Raw genomic sequence first — 18,171 nt, 5'->3', positions numbered from 1 at the left:
ATGCGTATCAATTGTATTATAATAGAAATAGGTTGATTAAAGTCACATAGCTAGATGTATGTTAAGAAGGCATACAACTAGGCTACAACTACAGAATGTGAGCCTGTGAAGAAATGAGTCCTCTTCCAATAAAGGATTCAAATTAAAATTGGTGCTGCGTCACTTATTCTAAAATTGAGTTTTGAATTCAAGTTATGAATATGAACCATTCGGAGTTCTAAATGACCGCCATCCCTGGAGTGTTTCCATCTCTGTGGTTCTACTGCAGTTGTATAACCCAGCCTTATAGGCTTGTATCCAGCATATCTCAGTGCAGTGAACAATGAGCATGTCTCCTGTCCTTTGAGAGATGCTAGTTAAAGTGTTCTGGGCCTGAGCAAGTTCTTCTTCAATCTCCATGATTATCCTCTGTTCTCTGCTAGCATCCGCGCCCTCCTGATTTGTTCTTAGTGGTTTTTTTTTCTTTCTTCTGGTGTTGCCCCATTTTGCTCATGAGGCTGTATTTCAGGGGAATTCATTTGTGTCACCGCTTGGGTTGTAATCATTCCTGTTTCAGAAGCGTGGTTTTTTCTGACGCACGGTTTTTAAGCCGAGTCGGAGCTGAGTATTGAGTTTGTGGCATTTCAGATTGTCACACAGGCGAGATGGTTTAATTAGCCACCTTTAGACAAAGTAACATTAGTGCAGCATGCACGTGGAGGAAAATGCTACGCCCACATATTTGTTCTGAGCTCCCAGAGCTGTTCTTTCACTTGGATCAGCATGTGAAGTGCTTCTGCCGTTTTAGCGGTGGCCTTATTTACCTGGTCATCTGTGCGCTAAAGCTCGGCCTCCTCTCTTCAGCTGTTAGGCGGTGTAGCGTGATGGGATGTCTGAAGCTGCGGAAATTTGCAGGAGAAATTCATTGCTGTGTAGATCTTGATTGTTTTTTTTAAAATCAAGTTTCGGTTGCAAGGTTATATGAAGTTTTGCTAAAGGCATTGTTCAATCACAGATAAGCCTCTGACGGCACTGTGCTCTGTCACGCTATGTTCTGTGTGGTGCTCCCTGTGCCAAGTGATGCAGGATTTATGTGCATCTGAACAGCCTGCCTTTAGATCCTGGACTGAAGTGCATGTGGAGTGAGCGTGAACGTGCTAGAGATGTACCCAGAGTGTCTCCTCGGAGGGGAGAGCCAGTGGCACAAAGGATTCCAGTGGGCAGTGGGCAGTGGCTGAGTTGGAGGAGGGAGAGTGGACTGCAGTGTGGATGTGTGTGTGTGTGAGAGAGGGGGGAGGAGAGGGAGAGAGGGGGAGGAGGAGAGGAGGAGAGGGAGGGAGAGGGAAGGAGGAGGAGGGAGAGGGGAAGGAGGAGGGAGGAGGGAGAAGGAGGAGAGGGGAGGGAGGGAGGGAGGGAGGGAGAGAGGGAAGGAGAGAGGGAGAGAGAGGGAGAGAGAGGGAGGGAGAGAGGGAGACGGACAGAGACAGACAGAGCAAGGATGATGACATTGCTTGACCTGAGCTTTGGCCCTGCTCAAAGTCATCGTTTCCCTGTTAGTCAGCAGTGGCGCAACAGCCGCGTCATTTCGGCAGATGTTGCATAGGGTTGCTCCGGTAACAGAGCCGTTGCCTATTTATATTCAGCTGTGTGGCCAAAAATGGCTCAGTGTGAAATAATGGATGTCTCCATGTGTTGTTGTGAAGGGATTTCAACCACTTTTATACAGTCCCAGAAGTGATGTCACTGTGTGAGTGTGTGAATGTACTCCTTTCCTTGTCTTTAAACATTGGGGGAATATATTATTAAATCATGTAGTTTTTTTGTCCTTTTCTGCCTCTTGTAAAGCCAGCTTGGGCGTGTGTGCTTGAGCACCATTAAAGGGTTAGTGCGCAGTGTTAATGAGGGGGTATCTACCGGGACACGCTGCTATCAATAGAGCTATTTGTACTGGCTTCGTTTGTTTTGACAGTGTGTAATTACCCCCAGGTGAGAGTATCCCAGACTGCTGTCTTATGACTGGGAAGACCCTGCCAAGCTCCCTCCTCTCAGACGCACACAGGAGCACTCAGGAGTCCCGGTCTCTCGGCAACGGGAAGAGGGTCCCATTAGCCTCCCGTTTAGCCATCTTTTTTTTAGGCTTCCTGTAATTGGGCTGTGGGCAGGGAGGCATAAAAGACCTCCACTTCTGCTGCTATAGATGTGGGTGATGGATCCTGACAGTGATGGAGGTGCAGAAAATAGCTGGAGGACAAGGTGCTGCTGAATTTTCCTTTGCACTCCACACGGAGCATTCCTGTTCAGGGAGTATGGCGGCACTACTGGTGCCCGGACAGCTGGCTGCGAAATTGTAAATGTGTCTTTGTTGCAGCAGCCTGGCTTTATAACACACGTGAAATGTGCACAATCCTAACAAAATACAGTGTGGAGTTGTGTGTGGTGGACTGCAGTTAATACAACCCTGGCCCTGAGGCAGAGGTTGGCAGGGACCCTGGAAGGGCGTTCTGTGAGCTAAGCAATGCCTCTCTGGGCCGAAGGCATTGTGGTGCTGCTGCTGTCATTAAGATTCTCAGTAGACTGACCCACTCTCAGCGTGGCCAACTGAAACCTTTCCACTTGAATCCCTGCTGGAATACAGTGGGTGTGATTCCTGACTCTAGGATATCTGTAATGGTGGACCCCCCCCCCCCCCTTCCACCCTGAGGGGTGTTTCCTGTTACAGTCCATTCTCCACAGCTATGATTTCCGCATTGTGCTTCTGTGCCAGAATCGCGGTGGGTCTGTGGGTTTGGTCTGCTAAGATGAGCAGTTTCCTACTCCGGTATGGTAGAAATGGGAAGTGAGAAGGGGAGTCGTGCATGTCTGGGTGCAGAAGGCCCCCGTTGACTGCAGTCGAATGTGACTCTTTAAACCCACTGGTGTGGAGGGCACGGCAGGCTGCGTTTCATTCTCAGTGAGGAACAGTGAGGAGCGGCCCATGTGCTACCGGTGTTTTGGCTCTATGCGTGGGCTTGTTCTTCTCAAGGGCCCTCCTGTGGTTTGATTTCAGTAAAGGCCGTCTCTGATGTCAGCAAGTCTGAGGCCATGCTTGTCGTCACGCACTGCCAGTGGCAATGGCAGTGGAAGGCTCCATTCATACTGCAGTACGGTTACCATGCGCTGTTCCTCTCAGACCTGTATGAACCAATCAGGCAACTTGCACTCCATAGCGAAACGCTATGATTGGTTCAGGTCCATCAGGTGGCTCGGTGAAATTAGCACATTTTTTGGAGTGCTAAAACAAATGGATGTTTTGGAGGTGCCAGTCCCCTTTGGGGCTGTCAGGCACTAGCTGAAATGCGTCCCGCAGGGCCTCTTGTTTGCTCTTGAACTGAATGTGGATCTCTGTCTGTGGGTGAGAACCATGAGAGAGAGAGAGCAAGAAAAATGGCTTTATGACTAAGAACTTACAAGTTGTGTGTGATGTTGCTTTTAGCAAGTTGCGGTGTATAGACCTAGAAGTAAAATAAAGTTAATGAGAACATTAATAGTAGTGATTGCTCAGCAGATAAACTGTTGAAGAGAACTCATTCAGTGAATATAAGAAAAGAGAAGGAAATGGTGAGAGTGAGCAAGAGAGAGGGGAGAGGTGAGCAAGAGAGAAGGAAATGGCTCGCAAAGGGAAGTTCTCAGGCTGGTGCTGTGTGCGTGCGGCGTGCGGCGTGTTGTCTAGTGTTAGGCTGTGTGTGTGAAAGCAGAGCGTGAATCTGCATGTCTGTATGTTCTGCGCCGCGTGCTAAATTTGTGCGTGTGGCGAACGTCGCCGTGGAGACGGTGCACGCTACACCTCGCCGTTGTGGGCGCCGGCCCGTAGTCCCCGGGGGGTTCCGCCCGGCTCCCTCCCGGCAGCCGCAGAGCTCCCGCCTCAAAAGAGCCTCTCCGCCGAGCTCCCGTCCACCCGCGCCATGGACACCGTAAAGACCGGCGCCCCGCCCGCCTACAGCCGCTGGTCCTACAGGTAGGCCGCCGCGGGCCCGCTCCGGGCGGCGCTGCCGCTTCCTGCGCCGTCGCGTCTGCGGGGTCCGCTATCGCTGCAGCGACGTTTCCTGCCCGCCCTTCTGCTTTGGTCCGCTCCCCGAGCGCTTTCCCACCTCTCTGCTGCCCCGTCTGTGCCCGACCTCGTCTGTTTCTTCCTCTGTCTTTCTCTTCCTCTTCTTCGCTTCATTGTGTGGTGGTGTTTGTTCAGGCCCTCGGGTCACAGTGCTACGGGTCTGGAGGTGGGACCAGGGCAGGCTGGGACTCCGCACAGTGCAGCGGCCCTTGTTAGCGTGTGGCTCACTCTAGGCTCGCATACAGTAACTGGGGAGCCCTTTGCTGGGTCGGCTATTAAGTCATTTGCGGACACAGAAAGCACCAGACTTGTCTTTGCTCTAGATTGTGATTAATTGAAATGCATTTGCTTTCTCTGAATGGCTGTCGGCTACGGGCTGCTCTAAATAAGATTGATCTTCCTGGCTCTGCAGACAATGGGCTTCAGAGTTTTGTGCTTGGCTGTGTTAATAAATGTGAATATAATTCATCCCCCCTGGAGTTTTATTTCAGACACCTGGCCTATTTTAGGGCATATTGCTTAAATATAGATGGTCAGAGGAAGTGAACAAACGGCTTTGCTGTTATGTGCAATTTGGCTTCTGCTGCATTTTGTACGTTTTGGCTCTGCTTGGCTTTTACTGGTCTGGTTTCACTCTGTCCTGCGTTCGGTACTTAGAGAATTTATCATTCTCAACATAACTTTTCACCTCATTTCCTTTGCCTGCCGCTGCTAACTTCTCTAGGGAACATAAGCTTCCTAATCTCTGTGATGTTACCAGCATATTTTAAATGATCCTCTTCCGAAATTTCCTACGGTGCACTCTCCTGCCATCTGCAGTGTTTAGCTCTTGCTGAAACCGTTTGCCGTCCCCAGGGGATTTGAACTCTAATGATCTTTTTCTCATTCGGATAATAACTGGCAGGGATGAAAATGAGATTGTGTTTGTTTTGATCTGCGGCGTTGGACGTGTGACTCACTCTGTTTCGATGCGGTGTCAATTAACCACATTCTTTTTACATTTGTTAATAGCTTGCTCTCCATGGTTTCAACAAAGAATTGATCGGGTTCAATGTGGGTTTTCATTAAATGGGTGACATTTGGCAGGTGTTTTATTTGCAGTTGGGGAGCTTTCTGGGAGACCCAGGCAAGCCTGTAGTCTTTGAACTGCTGAATCACTGAATATCCAAACAGCCAAAGGAGTATCTTAATGTGGAACATGGGAATTTCTCTCTTTATTTCGAGTTGTTACAGAAAATGGCTGCTAACCGGTTGCCAGTGTGTAAATATTTACACGCAGTGCAATTGTCTTTGGCGGTTACACTCACAGCCGAGGGCCGTAACGCAGAGTGGCTTTTAATCAATGACTCAGGCAGCACGGAGTCGACGGTGGTGGGTCCCCATGGCGACCCAGAGCTGTCACCCAGGGTCTTGCGTTGTCACCCTGCCTGTTACAGAGCAATGAAACATTCATGCTGTGTGTCTAATGACATGGTTTTGTGTTGGAAACATGGCCTGTATAATTAAACGCACGGCGCAAGGTTTCCTGCCCGTTCCCCATGCCTGCGTCACCAGGCACAAACGCTGCCTTCACCGGGGATGAACTACAGTAGAACCTCAGGGATACAGCCTTCAGAATGTCAGACTGACCAGCCAGCCGACCTGGGCATAAGCCCGGAAAGAGCCATGCAATTATGCTTTCTCCAGGTCTTTATTATAGATTCTCTTACTATTACTTTACTAATGCAAACAAGTTGAGAGCTGAATGGAAACAAGCCGCATTTTCCATCAGTACAAAGCTGGAAATGTACCTCCCACTCTCTGTGACCGTGTTATGATCGGTATAAAATCAGCAGACTTTCGAGGGGTGGCCGTTTTCAAGGGAGCGGCATAAAATCACCGAAAACTGCAGTATTTACTGTGGACAATAGAAAGACATTGTCAGGTTGTTGTTTGAAACATTGTAACTTTGTTGTCTGAGGATGAAATAATTTATTAGCAGTGCTAGAAGCAGTTTGTGTTGAGCTGGGCGCTAAGATGTTGCCTAGCTGTCAGCGGACTGCTGGTCCCCTTTCAGCCTAGCACATTTCTTGGTCAGCAGCTGTTGGTTTCTTTGTAACTGACGCACATAGCCTACGTTCTTTGACATAGTATACTAAGTTCCTAACAAGCCATTTTTTATTTTATTTTTTATTTTAAGAGCTGTAATGGGTATGCCGCCCCACCAAGGCGTAACTTGGTGGGATGGCATAGCTGCCATCTCAATTGGTTTTTAAGTTCATTAATTCATGCCAAAAAAGATGGTTGTATCCCCTATTTTCTATCCCAGTTTCAATGTCGGTTATCTTTTGGAAATCCGCCTTTGTACAGTTAGATGTTTTAACCTTCTCCACATCCCATGCTAACCTGCTGTTTTGTGTTGTGTGTTGTGTGTTCTGTGCGTGTTGTCGTCTGTGTCGGAACCCATGAAGACCCTCAAGCTCTGCCAGCTTCTCCTCTGCCTCGTCAGCAAGGTGAGCAGCTCCCCCCTTTCCCCGCCATCGTCCCCTGCACCAGCGCTGTGGCCCACTCTCCCCCTGTCTCCCTGTGCTCCTCTTCCTCGGTCTTCCTGATTTAAGTTAAGCCTCTTATGGTTGGATTTTGCTGTAAGTGGCATTACAGACTGAGTGTGAATTCTGAGCAGCACACTCCCCTGTGCTTTGTGCCTTGTGAGAGGACGTGAAAGCTGAACTACAGCAGGTTTATGGGGTGGCCACATAGTGTGCTTCCTGTTGTACTTCAGTCTGGCCTGGAGGCAGCAGTGAAACGGTCAATAAATCCATCTTTATCTGGCTTTACCGCTATTTACTGCCCTGCCACCAGCGAATATGACCTAACGGGCAGGTTTTGATTAGAGCCGCAGCCTAATTGGCTTTAGACGGGCCTTATTTCCAGCCTCGTTTCTCTGGTCGCACACGCCGCATGCGTGGAGGTGGTCCGGTGAGATCTCTGCTGCGCTGGTATGGAGGAGCTATCTCCCCGCCACGCCTGACCTTGTTTGGTCGGTGGGGAATTGGCACATGCTACAAGCCAGCAGAGGCCACCCAGGGTTCCCTCTGTGTGGAGAACCAGCCGACCCACCTGGCTTGCATGTGCGGGTGTAGCGACTGGCTTGCGGTCCAGCGTGTTACAAGATGTCTTCCTTTCTGCCCCCACCCCTCCGGCAGTATAATGTGCTTCCCGCAGGTCTAATTACCTCTCTGTCCACTCTTTGTCTCCAGGGCCTGTGGGGCTCCGTAATAAGTCCTCTGTGGGCTTCTCCCCCTGACTGTTTCACTGCTTCTAGAGAGATTGCTCCCCTTGACCAAAAGTAGTGTACAGAATGATCTAGGCTACCTATCGAGGCAGGATTGTTGGTAAATGGTGGGCCTGAATGGGCTGAATGGCCTGTCCTTGTCATTGTGTATTCCAGCATGTTGTTGTTGAAAAGGTGTTCGACGTGGCTGCGGTCCTCAGAGGGCGTGTTTTGTTGGCCGGTCTCATGTGATCTTGGATGACAGCTGGTTTTCCCTTGGTGACGTGATGACGTCGTGCTGTGCAGGGTGGTGTAACAGAGGAACCGGTGCCAGGCTAATGAACACAAAGGGAGAGAGAGAGGTGCAAACTGTCGTGAAAGGAAGATTGTATTGGTAGACTGTGGAAATAACATACCCCCTCAGAAATGGAATAAACTGCCATATATTGCATACCTAGCAATATATTGACCTTTTAGAAAATTTATTGGTGAATATATTACACAGCCCTGGCTTTTTTTGACAGTAGATTTTGCAACATCTGAAAGTACCAGTTGTCTAAAGTATATATTTGGCCATACTGTGAAGTCCAGTATTTTCTGACTGTGACCATGTGTATATTTTTCCATTATACTGTCAGTATATACCGTTATCTCTGGGTATTATTGAAGAGCTTGTATTGATTGGTTTGTAGTAAAAATGCAATATGGTGTCTTTGTGTTTATCAGATTTTTAGTATATTTTTCTGCAGTTTCTGATGTCACAGGTACATGTTGTGGTACTCATATAGATGCTACGTATGACTGATCTGAGGTGGTGACCAGCACAGCACAGTATTAGATTGTGGTTTGTATAGCTAGTGTGTTCCATCCAGTGCACAGTCAAATTCCAACACCTCCAATATGTGGGTGGGTCGGTGGTTGACCTGGGTGATGCATGGTGGCCATTTTGAGCCAGAAGCACTCATCAGCTGAGGTGGAGAGGGAGGAAATTATAGAGCCAGTTGAAATGGGGGATGATTAGGTGGCTATGTAAGGAAAGCCAATTTGGGAATTTTGCCAGAACACCAGGGGACTCCCCCTTTTCTTTGTGATAAGGGTCCCAGGATCTTTAATGACCGCAGTTTAACATCTGAGTTTAATGTGTCATCTGAAAGACTGCACACGATGCCCCCTTCACTGAGGCGAGATTTTGTTAGGGTCACACGGAAGACCATCCCCTACTGGCCCATCAACACCACTTCCAGCGGCAATTAATTTTTCCGATGTCTCCCATCCACGTGCTAACCGAGCCTATCCCTGCTTATCTTCAGCTACTGTAGGAGTAGCATATACAGTGGTGTGGCTGCTGACAATAGGCTAGGACTGCAACAGTTTGGAGGTGATTCATACCGAGAAAGCGAGAGAAAGCGGAGAGGCAGTGAGAAGGGAGAGAGAGGGGGAGGCAGAGAGAGTAAAAGAGAGCGAGATGGAGGCGGAGGGGTGAGGAGAGGATAGAAGAGGGTAGGAGGGAAAAGAAGCAGGGCCAGTGCAGTCAGAGTGCTCTCCTGGCCTCCCTCTGCCTCTGAACGGGCTCCCACTGTTTGCTGTGGGCTCTGTCCTCTCTGTAGCTTAGCAACCTGTACCTGTCCTCCCTTCCAGGAGTGCTGCGAACACCCCAGGCTATCACGACGGTGTGTTTTTCACACATTATGTGGGGTGTCACCAGAGTCATTTGTTATTTCAGCTGAACCGTATGAACAGTCCTTGGATTGGATGAAAGAGTGCGGGTTGTTGTATTTAGAGCAGTCTGTATGGAGCGCGTCGGCCTGCTCTCTGCTCAGGTTAAAGGTGCAGGCCTGGTGAAGTCAGGCATATTATTAGCACAGCAGGGCACAGCCTGAGGCGGGTTGCTGGAATTACGCTCGTGCTCTCTGGGCCCAATGCTCCCATGGCGGGTGGCCCTTGTTCACGACATCACCACCCATGGCGTGCATTACTGAGCCCCCTGGTGGAGGTTTATGGTAATGCTTTCCCTTTTCAGGAGCAAGAGAATGCGCAGATCCTAACCTTGAGTTAACTGGCTTCTCATCCTGGGGAGATACTGCAGCTTGAATAAAATTTACTAATAGATGTTGTGCCATAGTATGGCCCTGATGCTCAGGACTGAACACTCTGAAGTGGTCACATGTTCCAGTGTGGAAATGGAACTGAGCTCCCCAGAATAGGAATAATGACATCACACTGAGATTGTCTTGATAACGTTAAGCAAATCCCTACTCCTTGCCGTTTTAGAAAGGAATGCTTTAACACTGTTGTGGAGAGAGCTGCTGGGTGTGTTAATTCCCTCGGCAGTGAAGAGCAGCTGTGAGATGGCCGTTAGTCGTGCTGTGGATTGAAGCCTCGTCCTTCAGTGGTGATGAGGGGTGTGTGAGTACTGGGGCTTCAGGACTGAGTGCAGGTATAATAACCGTCGCTCCTCTTCTCCCCTGCCAGCGCCCTGGATGATGACGGCACCAGCCTCCGACAGCAGAAGCTGGAGAAGCAGGTGAGATCCTGTCGTCTGTCTATTTCTCACACGCTCTCTCTCTCTCTCTCTCTCTCATACTCACAGTCTCTCACACATGCAGACTCACACTTTCTCATATACACACACACATATATGACCATGCACACGCACATGCAGACTAACGTAGACTAATACACACACAGACTCACACACAGAATCACACCCGCAAGCTCTCTCACATGCGTACTCTCATACTGCTCAGTGTATGAGGTTATTGGGGCATAGAGCCACTGGTGATTGTGTGGTACTGGCCATTTTAGGGCTTGTCTGTCTGTCTGTCTGTCTGTCTGTCTGGGGCCTGTAGACACTAAACACCTGCAGAGGGTGCTATCACTCACTCAATGTTTGGTACAAATGTATTTTTTCTGAACGAGAGAATGACTGGCCTTTCTTCGAAGCGGTAGTGGCAGACGTGTCAGAGCCCTTCTCCAACTTTCCGTTATTTCCCCTTTTATCCAGCTCTGATCAGTGACTGTTCAGTATGTAGGTGTGCTTGCGTGCACGCACATGTACGTTGTGTGTGAGTTACAGAGAGTTTACAGTCGTGTGTGTGTGTGTGTGTGTGTGTGTGAGTGAAAGAGAGTTTGCAGGCGTGTGTGTGTGTGTGTATGTGTAGGTCATGAGGGCAGTTCTTGCCCTCAGGGATAAGTCTTTGCCCTGCTGAGAGCCCGTGTGGCTCCCAGGACAGTACTCCTGTCCTCTCTGCCTCCTCTTTGTGTCCCCATTACACGCCGTTTAACTGATCTGGGACCAGCTGTTACAAGCCCCTGATGCGTCTGTTCTTCTGCCTGTCTGTAAAAGGCACCTGGTCTCCCAGAATGTCTCGAGCGCCTCAGAAATCAGCCGGCGCCACGTTAACTCACATCGGTGTAGTGGGATGCTGGGGGCCGGCGGGCAGGTGAACAGATCTAAACGTGTGATTGCGCGGGGACGCTGGGCGGTTGCGTAACGGGCTGAGGTGAAGCGGCCTGTGAAATCGAGCGGGGCTCTGGCCGTAGATCAGCCGCTCTCCCTTCACAGAGCCTCTGCTCTCTCTCTCTCTCTCTCTCTCTCCCCCCCCCTCTCTGGCGTCCCAGAGCCCAGCCGCTCCCGCTTACGTAACCGAAGCGCTCCGGCACCGGAGACGATAAGCAGACCGGAGGGTAGCGCTGGAGAACAAGCGAGCCGCTAAAAGCCTTGTGCTGCGTTCGGTGCTTTCCTTCCTGAGCTTCGGCTGTGGAAGGCTGTTTGCTTATTGGGAGGGCTGAGTTGCTCTCCCCTGTGTGAAATGCTGTTAATGGTACTGCCTTCCTGTTTGCAGCACTTTCATATCTCTCTCTCTCTCTCCATCTCTGCTCTTGCTCTCTCTCTTTCTTTCATCCTTTTCTCTCTCTCTCTCTCTCTCTCCATCTCTGCTCTTGCTCTCTCTTTCTTTCATCCTTTTCTCTCTCTCACTAACTCTCCCTCTCTGGAGCTGGGGCTAGAATGCTGTTGATTGCATGTTCAATAAACAACACTGAGCCCCCCCACATCCTTGCGCGTGCACGTACACACGCGCACACACACACACACACGCACGCACGCACGCACGCACGCACGCACACGCGCACACACACGCACACACACACACACGCTCACATACAGACACACTCACGCAGCCCGTGGAGGAGCTCGTCCGTACGCCGAGGACGCAGAGAAGCTGCGTGCGCTCTGCACAAGCCGAGCTGTGAGAGGAGAAAGGGGAGTGCTGGGGGGGGGGCATGCGTAGCGGAGGGGGAGTAGAGTAGAGGAGAGGGAGGCGGCGGCGGCGGCGCAGAGATCACCGGCGCTCCGCAGAGAAACTTCTCCCAGCCTGAGCTCCGCGGGTCACGCCATGTCCTCTGAGAGGGTGCGTCCTTCCTGCTCTTCTCCCCTTTCTGCTGTCGGCACGGGGACAGGTCTCCTGTTCTCCCGGTCATTCTGTGGTGTGCGCTGCCTGTACCGAGTCACGGCTACAGTGTTTACTGCGTGTATCTGTCTGTGAGGTACTTGTGCGCACTTTGGCACGTGTGTATTTGCGCGCTTGCTTGCGTTTGTATAGTCATACTGTACATTAGCACGTGTGCATTTGTGATACACATTTTAGTTTGGGTATGTGTGTATGCATGTGCTCCTGTTGCTTTATGTATTTGTGCACGTGTGTGCGTGCGTGCGCTCACCTTCTTTGTTATGTGGCTTCTCTGATATTTTTGTTTGTTTGTGTGGGGGTGTGTGGGTGTGTGCGCGCGCCTTCATATGCGGTTTCTCATAATTTGTGTGTGTGCATGTGTGTGTGTGTGTTAGATTCCAGCCCATCTCTGTGATCCCATTGTTATCTTATTTCTGCAGAGACTCTAACTTCCTGGGATTTGGATATGGACTTGGGGCTGTTTGTGTTATGTCCTGTTTTAATTATCCCCCTTTTATCAACATAGAGCAGCTCTCTGGACGTCAAGTCCACTTCAGTCTTTTAGACCGTATGAAACTGCTTACATAATGTCATTTGGCATCTCTTTGAGGCTTTTTAATTTGGAACCAGTGGCTGAACTCTAAATATCTTAATGCCGCTGTGCTGTGTGCACTTCTGGAGCAAATCTCAGCATTTAGTTTTCAGTTCAGTTTTCACTGTGAGCTAAACCTGAGGTCTTTGTGCCGCTGGTCTGTGAAAATACCAATTTACATGTTAATTTAATTTCCCCAGCGCTTGTCTCCACTTCAAAAGCGAGATCCGCGCGTGCACATCAAAAAGAAAAAAAATCTGTTCATATTCCCGCCCTTGTATGGATTCCTTTGTTTAAATTGTCCCTGGCTATGCAAAATTGTTTTTGCCGAACGAGCAAATGAGATTTAGCCCTTCGGACCATAAATATAAATGAGGGCAACAGTGTTGAGCCTTGGCTGGCTGTGAGCAGACTGCAGCCTCTGTGGTGCATTAGTCTGCTTGCTGACAGGACTCCATCCCCTGCTCTGTGGCTGCAGTCTGAACTGTATATGTGAGGCTCAGAGCCACCATAGTCCTCACAGAGACAATGTGGTGCTTTACTTTGAAGCTGTGGCCTCTAGTGTATTACAGTACATTACAGGCATTTGGTGTACAGTTGGAATATCAACTCATTCTTGTAGCACACACTCTACTGTGATGTGCGACAGTGTAGCACGGTGGTTCATTACCAGAAGGTTATAGATTTGATTCCCAAAAGGGGCATTCCAGTTGGTCCGGTAATCTGCCTGTGTAAAGGGATATTTTGTGGGAAATGGGCGCTCCTCACCCCGCTCTAAAGACCCTTGCAGAGCAGACGCTAATAACACAATCAGTGCGTTTGCTTAAAGAGGGGAGGGTTTTTTTTTCAGAAGTAGGGTTGTGTACTTCCTTTCCAGTGTGTTCAGGTAAAGGTGCTGGGAGGGGGAGAGGGGACAATAACGTGATTCTGTCCCCATGTTACTGTTTGGCCTTGTAAGGGGAGCGTCTCCCACTGTCTGAGACTAAGCGGCCTATCCGTGCCAACGAGAGGCTGGGCCTGTCGCAGGGAGCGCGGTCATCTAGCCTTCAACAGTAGCAATGCCACACCACCAGATGCAAAACAAGAGATAGACAGACCATGTCCTGGAGTTGTACAAGAATAGAATGACCAAGCAAGTTCACACAGGAAGACCACTGCTGCCTAGAGCAGGACTGCTTCTCGCAGTATTTGCCCCCGTCTTGATATTTTTCGATAAAATGTAATATTAGACAAAGGGAACCTGAGCAACAGAGAACACATAAGAAATTATTTAATTTAAGTAATGAAAGAAGTTATCACTCATGTCACCCATGTAAAAAAGTCACAACATTCGGTGTGACAAATATGCAGTAATGGCAGAAATCAGGAAGGGGGAAAATACTTTTTCATGGTACTGTATACTCTTATGTATGTTTCTTTCCCCAGAACACTGCCGTTGGCAGAAATAAATGAGAGAATGCAGACTGTTTGGGTTCTATGCCTCTTGATGGGTTCACACGCAAACTTGAGCGTAATTTGGTTTTGTTTCCTTTTCTGATCTTGCTGCAAGCAGCTCTGTGGCTGTCCAGTTTCACCTGTCTGCTAGCTGGAGCACTAGTGGTACTGATAGTTTCCTCCTGCCATTTCTCTTACCTTGGTGTAAGATTCTTTTCAGTAAACACAAATCCTTGTGGAAGAATAACTGTTAATTTAAGGAGGGTTAAAATAAGTGTATAATGCTGTGTTGGACTGCATTTGAGTGGACAATTCCAAAATGCATTCATCTGTGAACGTTGTTAGTTGGTTGAATACCCAGGGAACAGGTTCTTGACCTCTCGGTCCGATTGGCTGGCCTGCTCTGTTATTAATTGGTCGTGTGCCATGAATTGGTTATGAGGCCTGCACAGGGGTGGATCAGACAGGGAGAGGATGTTTTGTAAATGCTGTTTTTTAACAGAAAAGACTGTACACAGTGCACCACTCAAGCTTCCCTCAAGAACAACTGTGGGTCCCAAGCGTGGAGTCAGCAGTGTAGTGTGTGCATGTGTGGAGCATCTTGTGCAGTGCTTCAACACACTGTGCTAAACATTCTTCAGACTGTGGGCACAATGGTAAGGCTAGGGGAGCCATCTCATCTTGAAACATTCTTGTGCTCATTAAAATAATTTTTCTTCATGTGCAATATGGGCTGTTGTTGTTGGCTTTATTTATTTATTTTTTATCAATCCTTTGGGACAGTCCCTGTAATTAATTTAAAAAATTTTCATCAGATGAGTCATCTTTGTGAATGTCATCACTATGGTAATAAATAACCAATTAATCATGTTTTATTCATGAAGTTTCTATTTTAAGTGAGGAGTATCTAAAATGTAAAATTCAAATTAAAATACGTTTCACATCAACGAATTTCAGCCACACTCCCCTTTATTGTTCACAGAGTTACAATTCAAATAATTACATTTTCAGTATTATTGAAATGCACAGCTGCACATGCATGTGTTCAGATGTTTGTCTGGTGCACAGATGCTTTGACAGATTCTGTTCACGAGAAAAGGAAAAGGGTTATAATCATCTCGCAGAAGATGCTATAAATGTCATTTACTTGCGGTAGATGAGTAATGTGACATATGTTTGGCAGACTAGCCTGTCCACATTTATAACCTCACCAGTCTCCTCTCATTGAAAAATTAGGGGCTCGCCGTTTTATTCATTTTAATTTGGGTGATTCCACTTATGTAATCCATCACCCGATCTGACCGGGGGAACCGGACTAGTGTGTGAGTCAGCAGATGTGCACAGTTTCGAGGTTTAAATGTGAGTGTGTTACTAACGTGCGTTGCAGGAGCTAAAAAGCGTCCAGTAAGATCACTGTTAAAGTAGCTTGTTCTCGTCAGGAGGCATTGCCCCGCATTTGTGCCGAAAAGGAGACTCGTCGGCACGCCCTCCCGCTGGCGACTCGGCCACGCAAACGGGCCAACACCACCCAGCCCTTCGCTCGTTAGCACTAATGAGGCCGCGTCTGTCGCATCGCCAGCCTGCTTGGAGGGGGGCTGCAAGATCCCCTGGACCACCGAGCGGTCACGGTTGCAGAAGTGCGCTGTAGGATTAGTCCATTCATTTTCATCCCCCTCCTGAGCACGATCGCATCGCAGAGCTGTGCTCCTCTCTTACCTCTGCATACATGGGCGTGCACACACACAGCCAGTTGCTCGCATGGGCGTGATGTCCATCACCTTGGGCATCTTGTAACCATTAGTGTTGCAGAAATCCTGCCCTGAGCCTGCAGGTTCCAGAGCCATAATGGCTGTCATTCCTGCAGGTGGCAGAGCCGTGGCTGTCAGTTATACAGTCATTTTCTCTTGCTTTATTACCTGCTGTATTGGCTTTGAAGGGAACCGCTGTCTCGCCTGTCTCCTACCTATTACTGTTATTGGGAGTATGCTTTATCTGGGGTTAAATAAGAAGGTGGTAAAAAAAAAAAAAGCATGGCTTTATTTGGTCAATTATGCCCCGGAGCCATTTTCCATTTTGATTACCTTGTCTGAGATTGTCGCCAGTGGACTTACAGAATTGCAAATGCGGAATGTTTGTGTGGGAACAGGGAAGTGAGACTGATGAATTGAAGTTATCTAAAAGGATGCACAGACTGTGTTATACAATCTAAGCATTTTGTTTCCCTGTCTCAAACCCACCCTTGCAAGGGGTCAAGAACACTGGGGATGACCTTGGTAATTAGCATTAATCTATTGGGTGTCACCCTGGAAACAAGCCCCAGTTGAACCTTCCTGAGTAGCGAAGTCCTCTTAAACGACTGTGAGGCAGCTTTTCTGACGCCATCAACGACTTCCTGATGCAACGATGCGGCCTCTGAAACAGAGCCAGAGCCAGGTAAAGCTAGGTCACCTGGCTGGTCCTGAAGACTGTTTTTGGCAAACCCATTAGCGCTCCCTGCTTTTGACCTGCCCTTTTGAGGCCAGTCACCAGACACCACAACAGCGTCGGCGTCGGCAAGGGAAATGGGCAAACAGAAAGCCCTTTCTCAAGGACAGAAGCTGCTTCACCTCACCACGGGCATGCTGTTACCATAGTAATATCTCTCTTCTTTTCACTCCCACTTTCTTTTTTTTTTGTGCTTTTTCTTTTTTAGAACTGAGGAGGCTGGCAGAGCTGCACACAGATGTTTGGGTTGGAGTGCTGTTGTAGCTCTGCTTCTCCTCAAACCGTCAGCGTAAATTATGAAGTAAAAGAGCACCAGTTTTATTTAGTTTCACATTTTAATAGCAACATTTTTTTTTTTTATAGAAGTACAACAGTGTATATGGAAAATACTGAGTAATGGAGTCTTTTGTCTTGCCTTTACTATTGTTATACAGAACAAGCCAATTGCTTGGCAATACGTGTGTTTTGTGTGTGTGCGCGTGTTTGTGTGTGTGTGTGAATGTGTGTGGGTGAACATGGTGCAGTTGATATGACTTTACTATCTGAAACAATAGCAATGTCTGTCATTCACACTGAACTACGGGTTGCTAAGATTGTGACCAAGAGGTCTGGGGAACACAGTTGGCCTCATCCAACCAGGGATAGGCTTGGTTTGTTTCCTTAGGTTACCACTATTTTATTTCTTCCCGAGGTGCACAAATGCACCGATCATCTTTGCCCTACACTAATCCGTCCCCCTGCTCTCTCCTCCTCTGTCCTGCATCCCTCCATCCTGCAGAGGGCGCTGTTGGAGCAGAAGCAACGGCGGAAGAGGCGAGAGCCCCTGATGGTGCAGCCCAACCCAGAGGCCCGACCCAGGCGCTCTCGGCCACACCGCACCGAAGAGCAGGCTCCTCTTGTGGAGTCTCGACACAGCATAACCAGCGATGTCATAGTGGACGGTACGGAAACGAGAGGGTAGAGAGAGAGAACCTACCAGCAGGGCTGCCCAACCCTGTTCCTGAAGATCTCCCATCCTGTAGGTTTTCATTTCAACCCTAATTTGGCACACTGTATTCGACTAATTAGCAGCTCAACAAGATCTCTATCTGTGCGCATTGTTAGGGTTGGAGTGAAAGCCTACAGGATATTAGATGTCCAGGAACAGGGTTGGGCAGCTCTGACCTACAGTCACACTTGTATGTTTCAAGTTGGGGAAAAAAACAGGAATTAAAAAAGAAGCTTGAAAGAAGGCATCAATGTAGGAATATGAATGGTGATGTAATGTATGTGTGGAAGTTCAGGGAAGCTGTCAAATTCCTGGAAAGTTCAGGGAAGGCGTCAAATTCACAGGGAAGTTTGGGAATGCTCTGAAATACAGACAAGCGCAGTGCTGCCCTCGAATGTACAAGCAAGCAAGGTACAGCTTTAACATTCACTAGCGAGAAAAGCAGTCTTCAAGCACACAGGCAATTGCGGGAAAGCTTTCAAATGCACAGAAGTGCAGGGCTACTCTCAGGCAGGGCATGCATTAGGGGAACACTCACTCGACTGCATTTCTTTTGTTGACAGGATTATTTAGCAATGACGTGACATTCAACTGGGCATTCAAAATTGTGAGTAAGGAAAAAGAGAATTATTCAGAAAGTATTGAATAAACCGGTAATGTAGGATACATCTCGGCAGGTATCGATGGCCCAGCTGCTTTCATGGCATCGGAGACCCCTGACCTGGGCAGCAAGATCCAGGTGCTGTCCGTCAGCCAGCAGCAGTCCCCGCCCCCCGAGGAGCCTGACCGAGACGGCGACAAGGACTCGCTGCTAGAGCCCAAAACCGACATTCACGAGCTGCTGCAGAAACGAGGTTCGCACCGCACTGAACATTTTCTCTCTGATGTTCACTGTCATCCCTG

General features: G+C 48.7%; 1 protein-coding gene across 6 annotated transcripts in view; it reads left to right on the top strand.

Moving 5' to 3' along the window:
• tulp3 (TUB like protein 3) overlaps window positions 1–18,171 on the top strand; it is a 34,168-nt gene that overhangs the window by 8,611 nt on the left and 7,386 nt on the right. For 2 of the 6 annotated variants that reach the window (XM_064342964.1, XM_064342967.1), the window contains exons 2-5: window positions 6,517–6,558; window positions 9,792–9,843; window positions 17,059–17,221; window positions 17,946–18,122. In XM_064342964.1, the coding sequence (XP_064199034.1) occupies window positions 6,517–6,558; window positions 9,792–9,843; window positions 17,059–17,221; window positions 17,946–18,122 (434 nt within the window). Of the gene's footprint in view, window positions 1–3,493; window positions 3,974–6,516; window positions 6,559–9,791; window positions 9,844–11,580; window positions 11,732–17,058; window positions 17,222–17,945; window positions 18,123–18,171 lie in introns of those variants that run through there. The other 4 variants (XM_064342963.1, XM_064342966.1, XM_064342962.1 and 1 more) reach the window with 4 other exon arrangements.

The sequence above is a fragment of the Anguilla rostrata genome, chromosome 7 (genome assembly GCF_018555375.3).
Source record: "Anguilla rostrata isolate EN2019 chromosome 7, ASM1855537v3, whole genome shotgun sequence".
NCBI lineage: Eukaryota > Metazoa > Chordata > Actinopteri > Anguilliformes > Anguillidae > Anguilla > Anguilla rostrata.
This window is presented reverse-complemented; position numbering and strand designations above follow the sequence as displayed.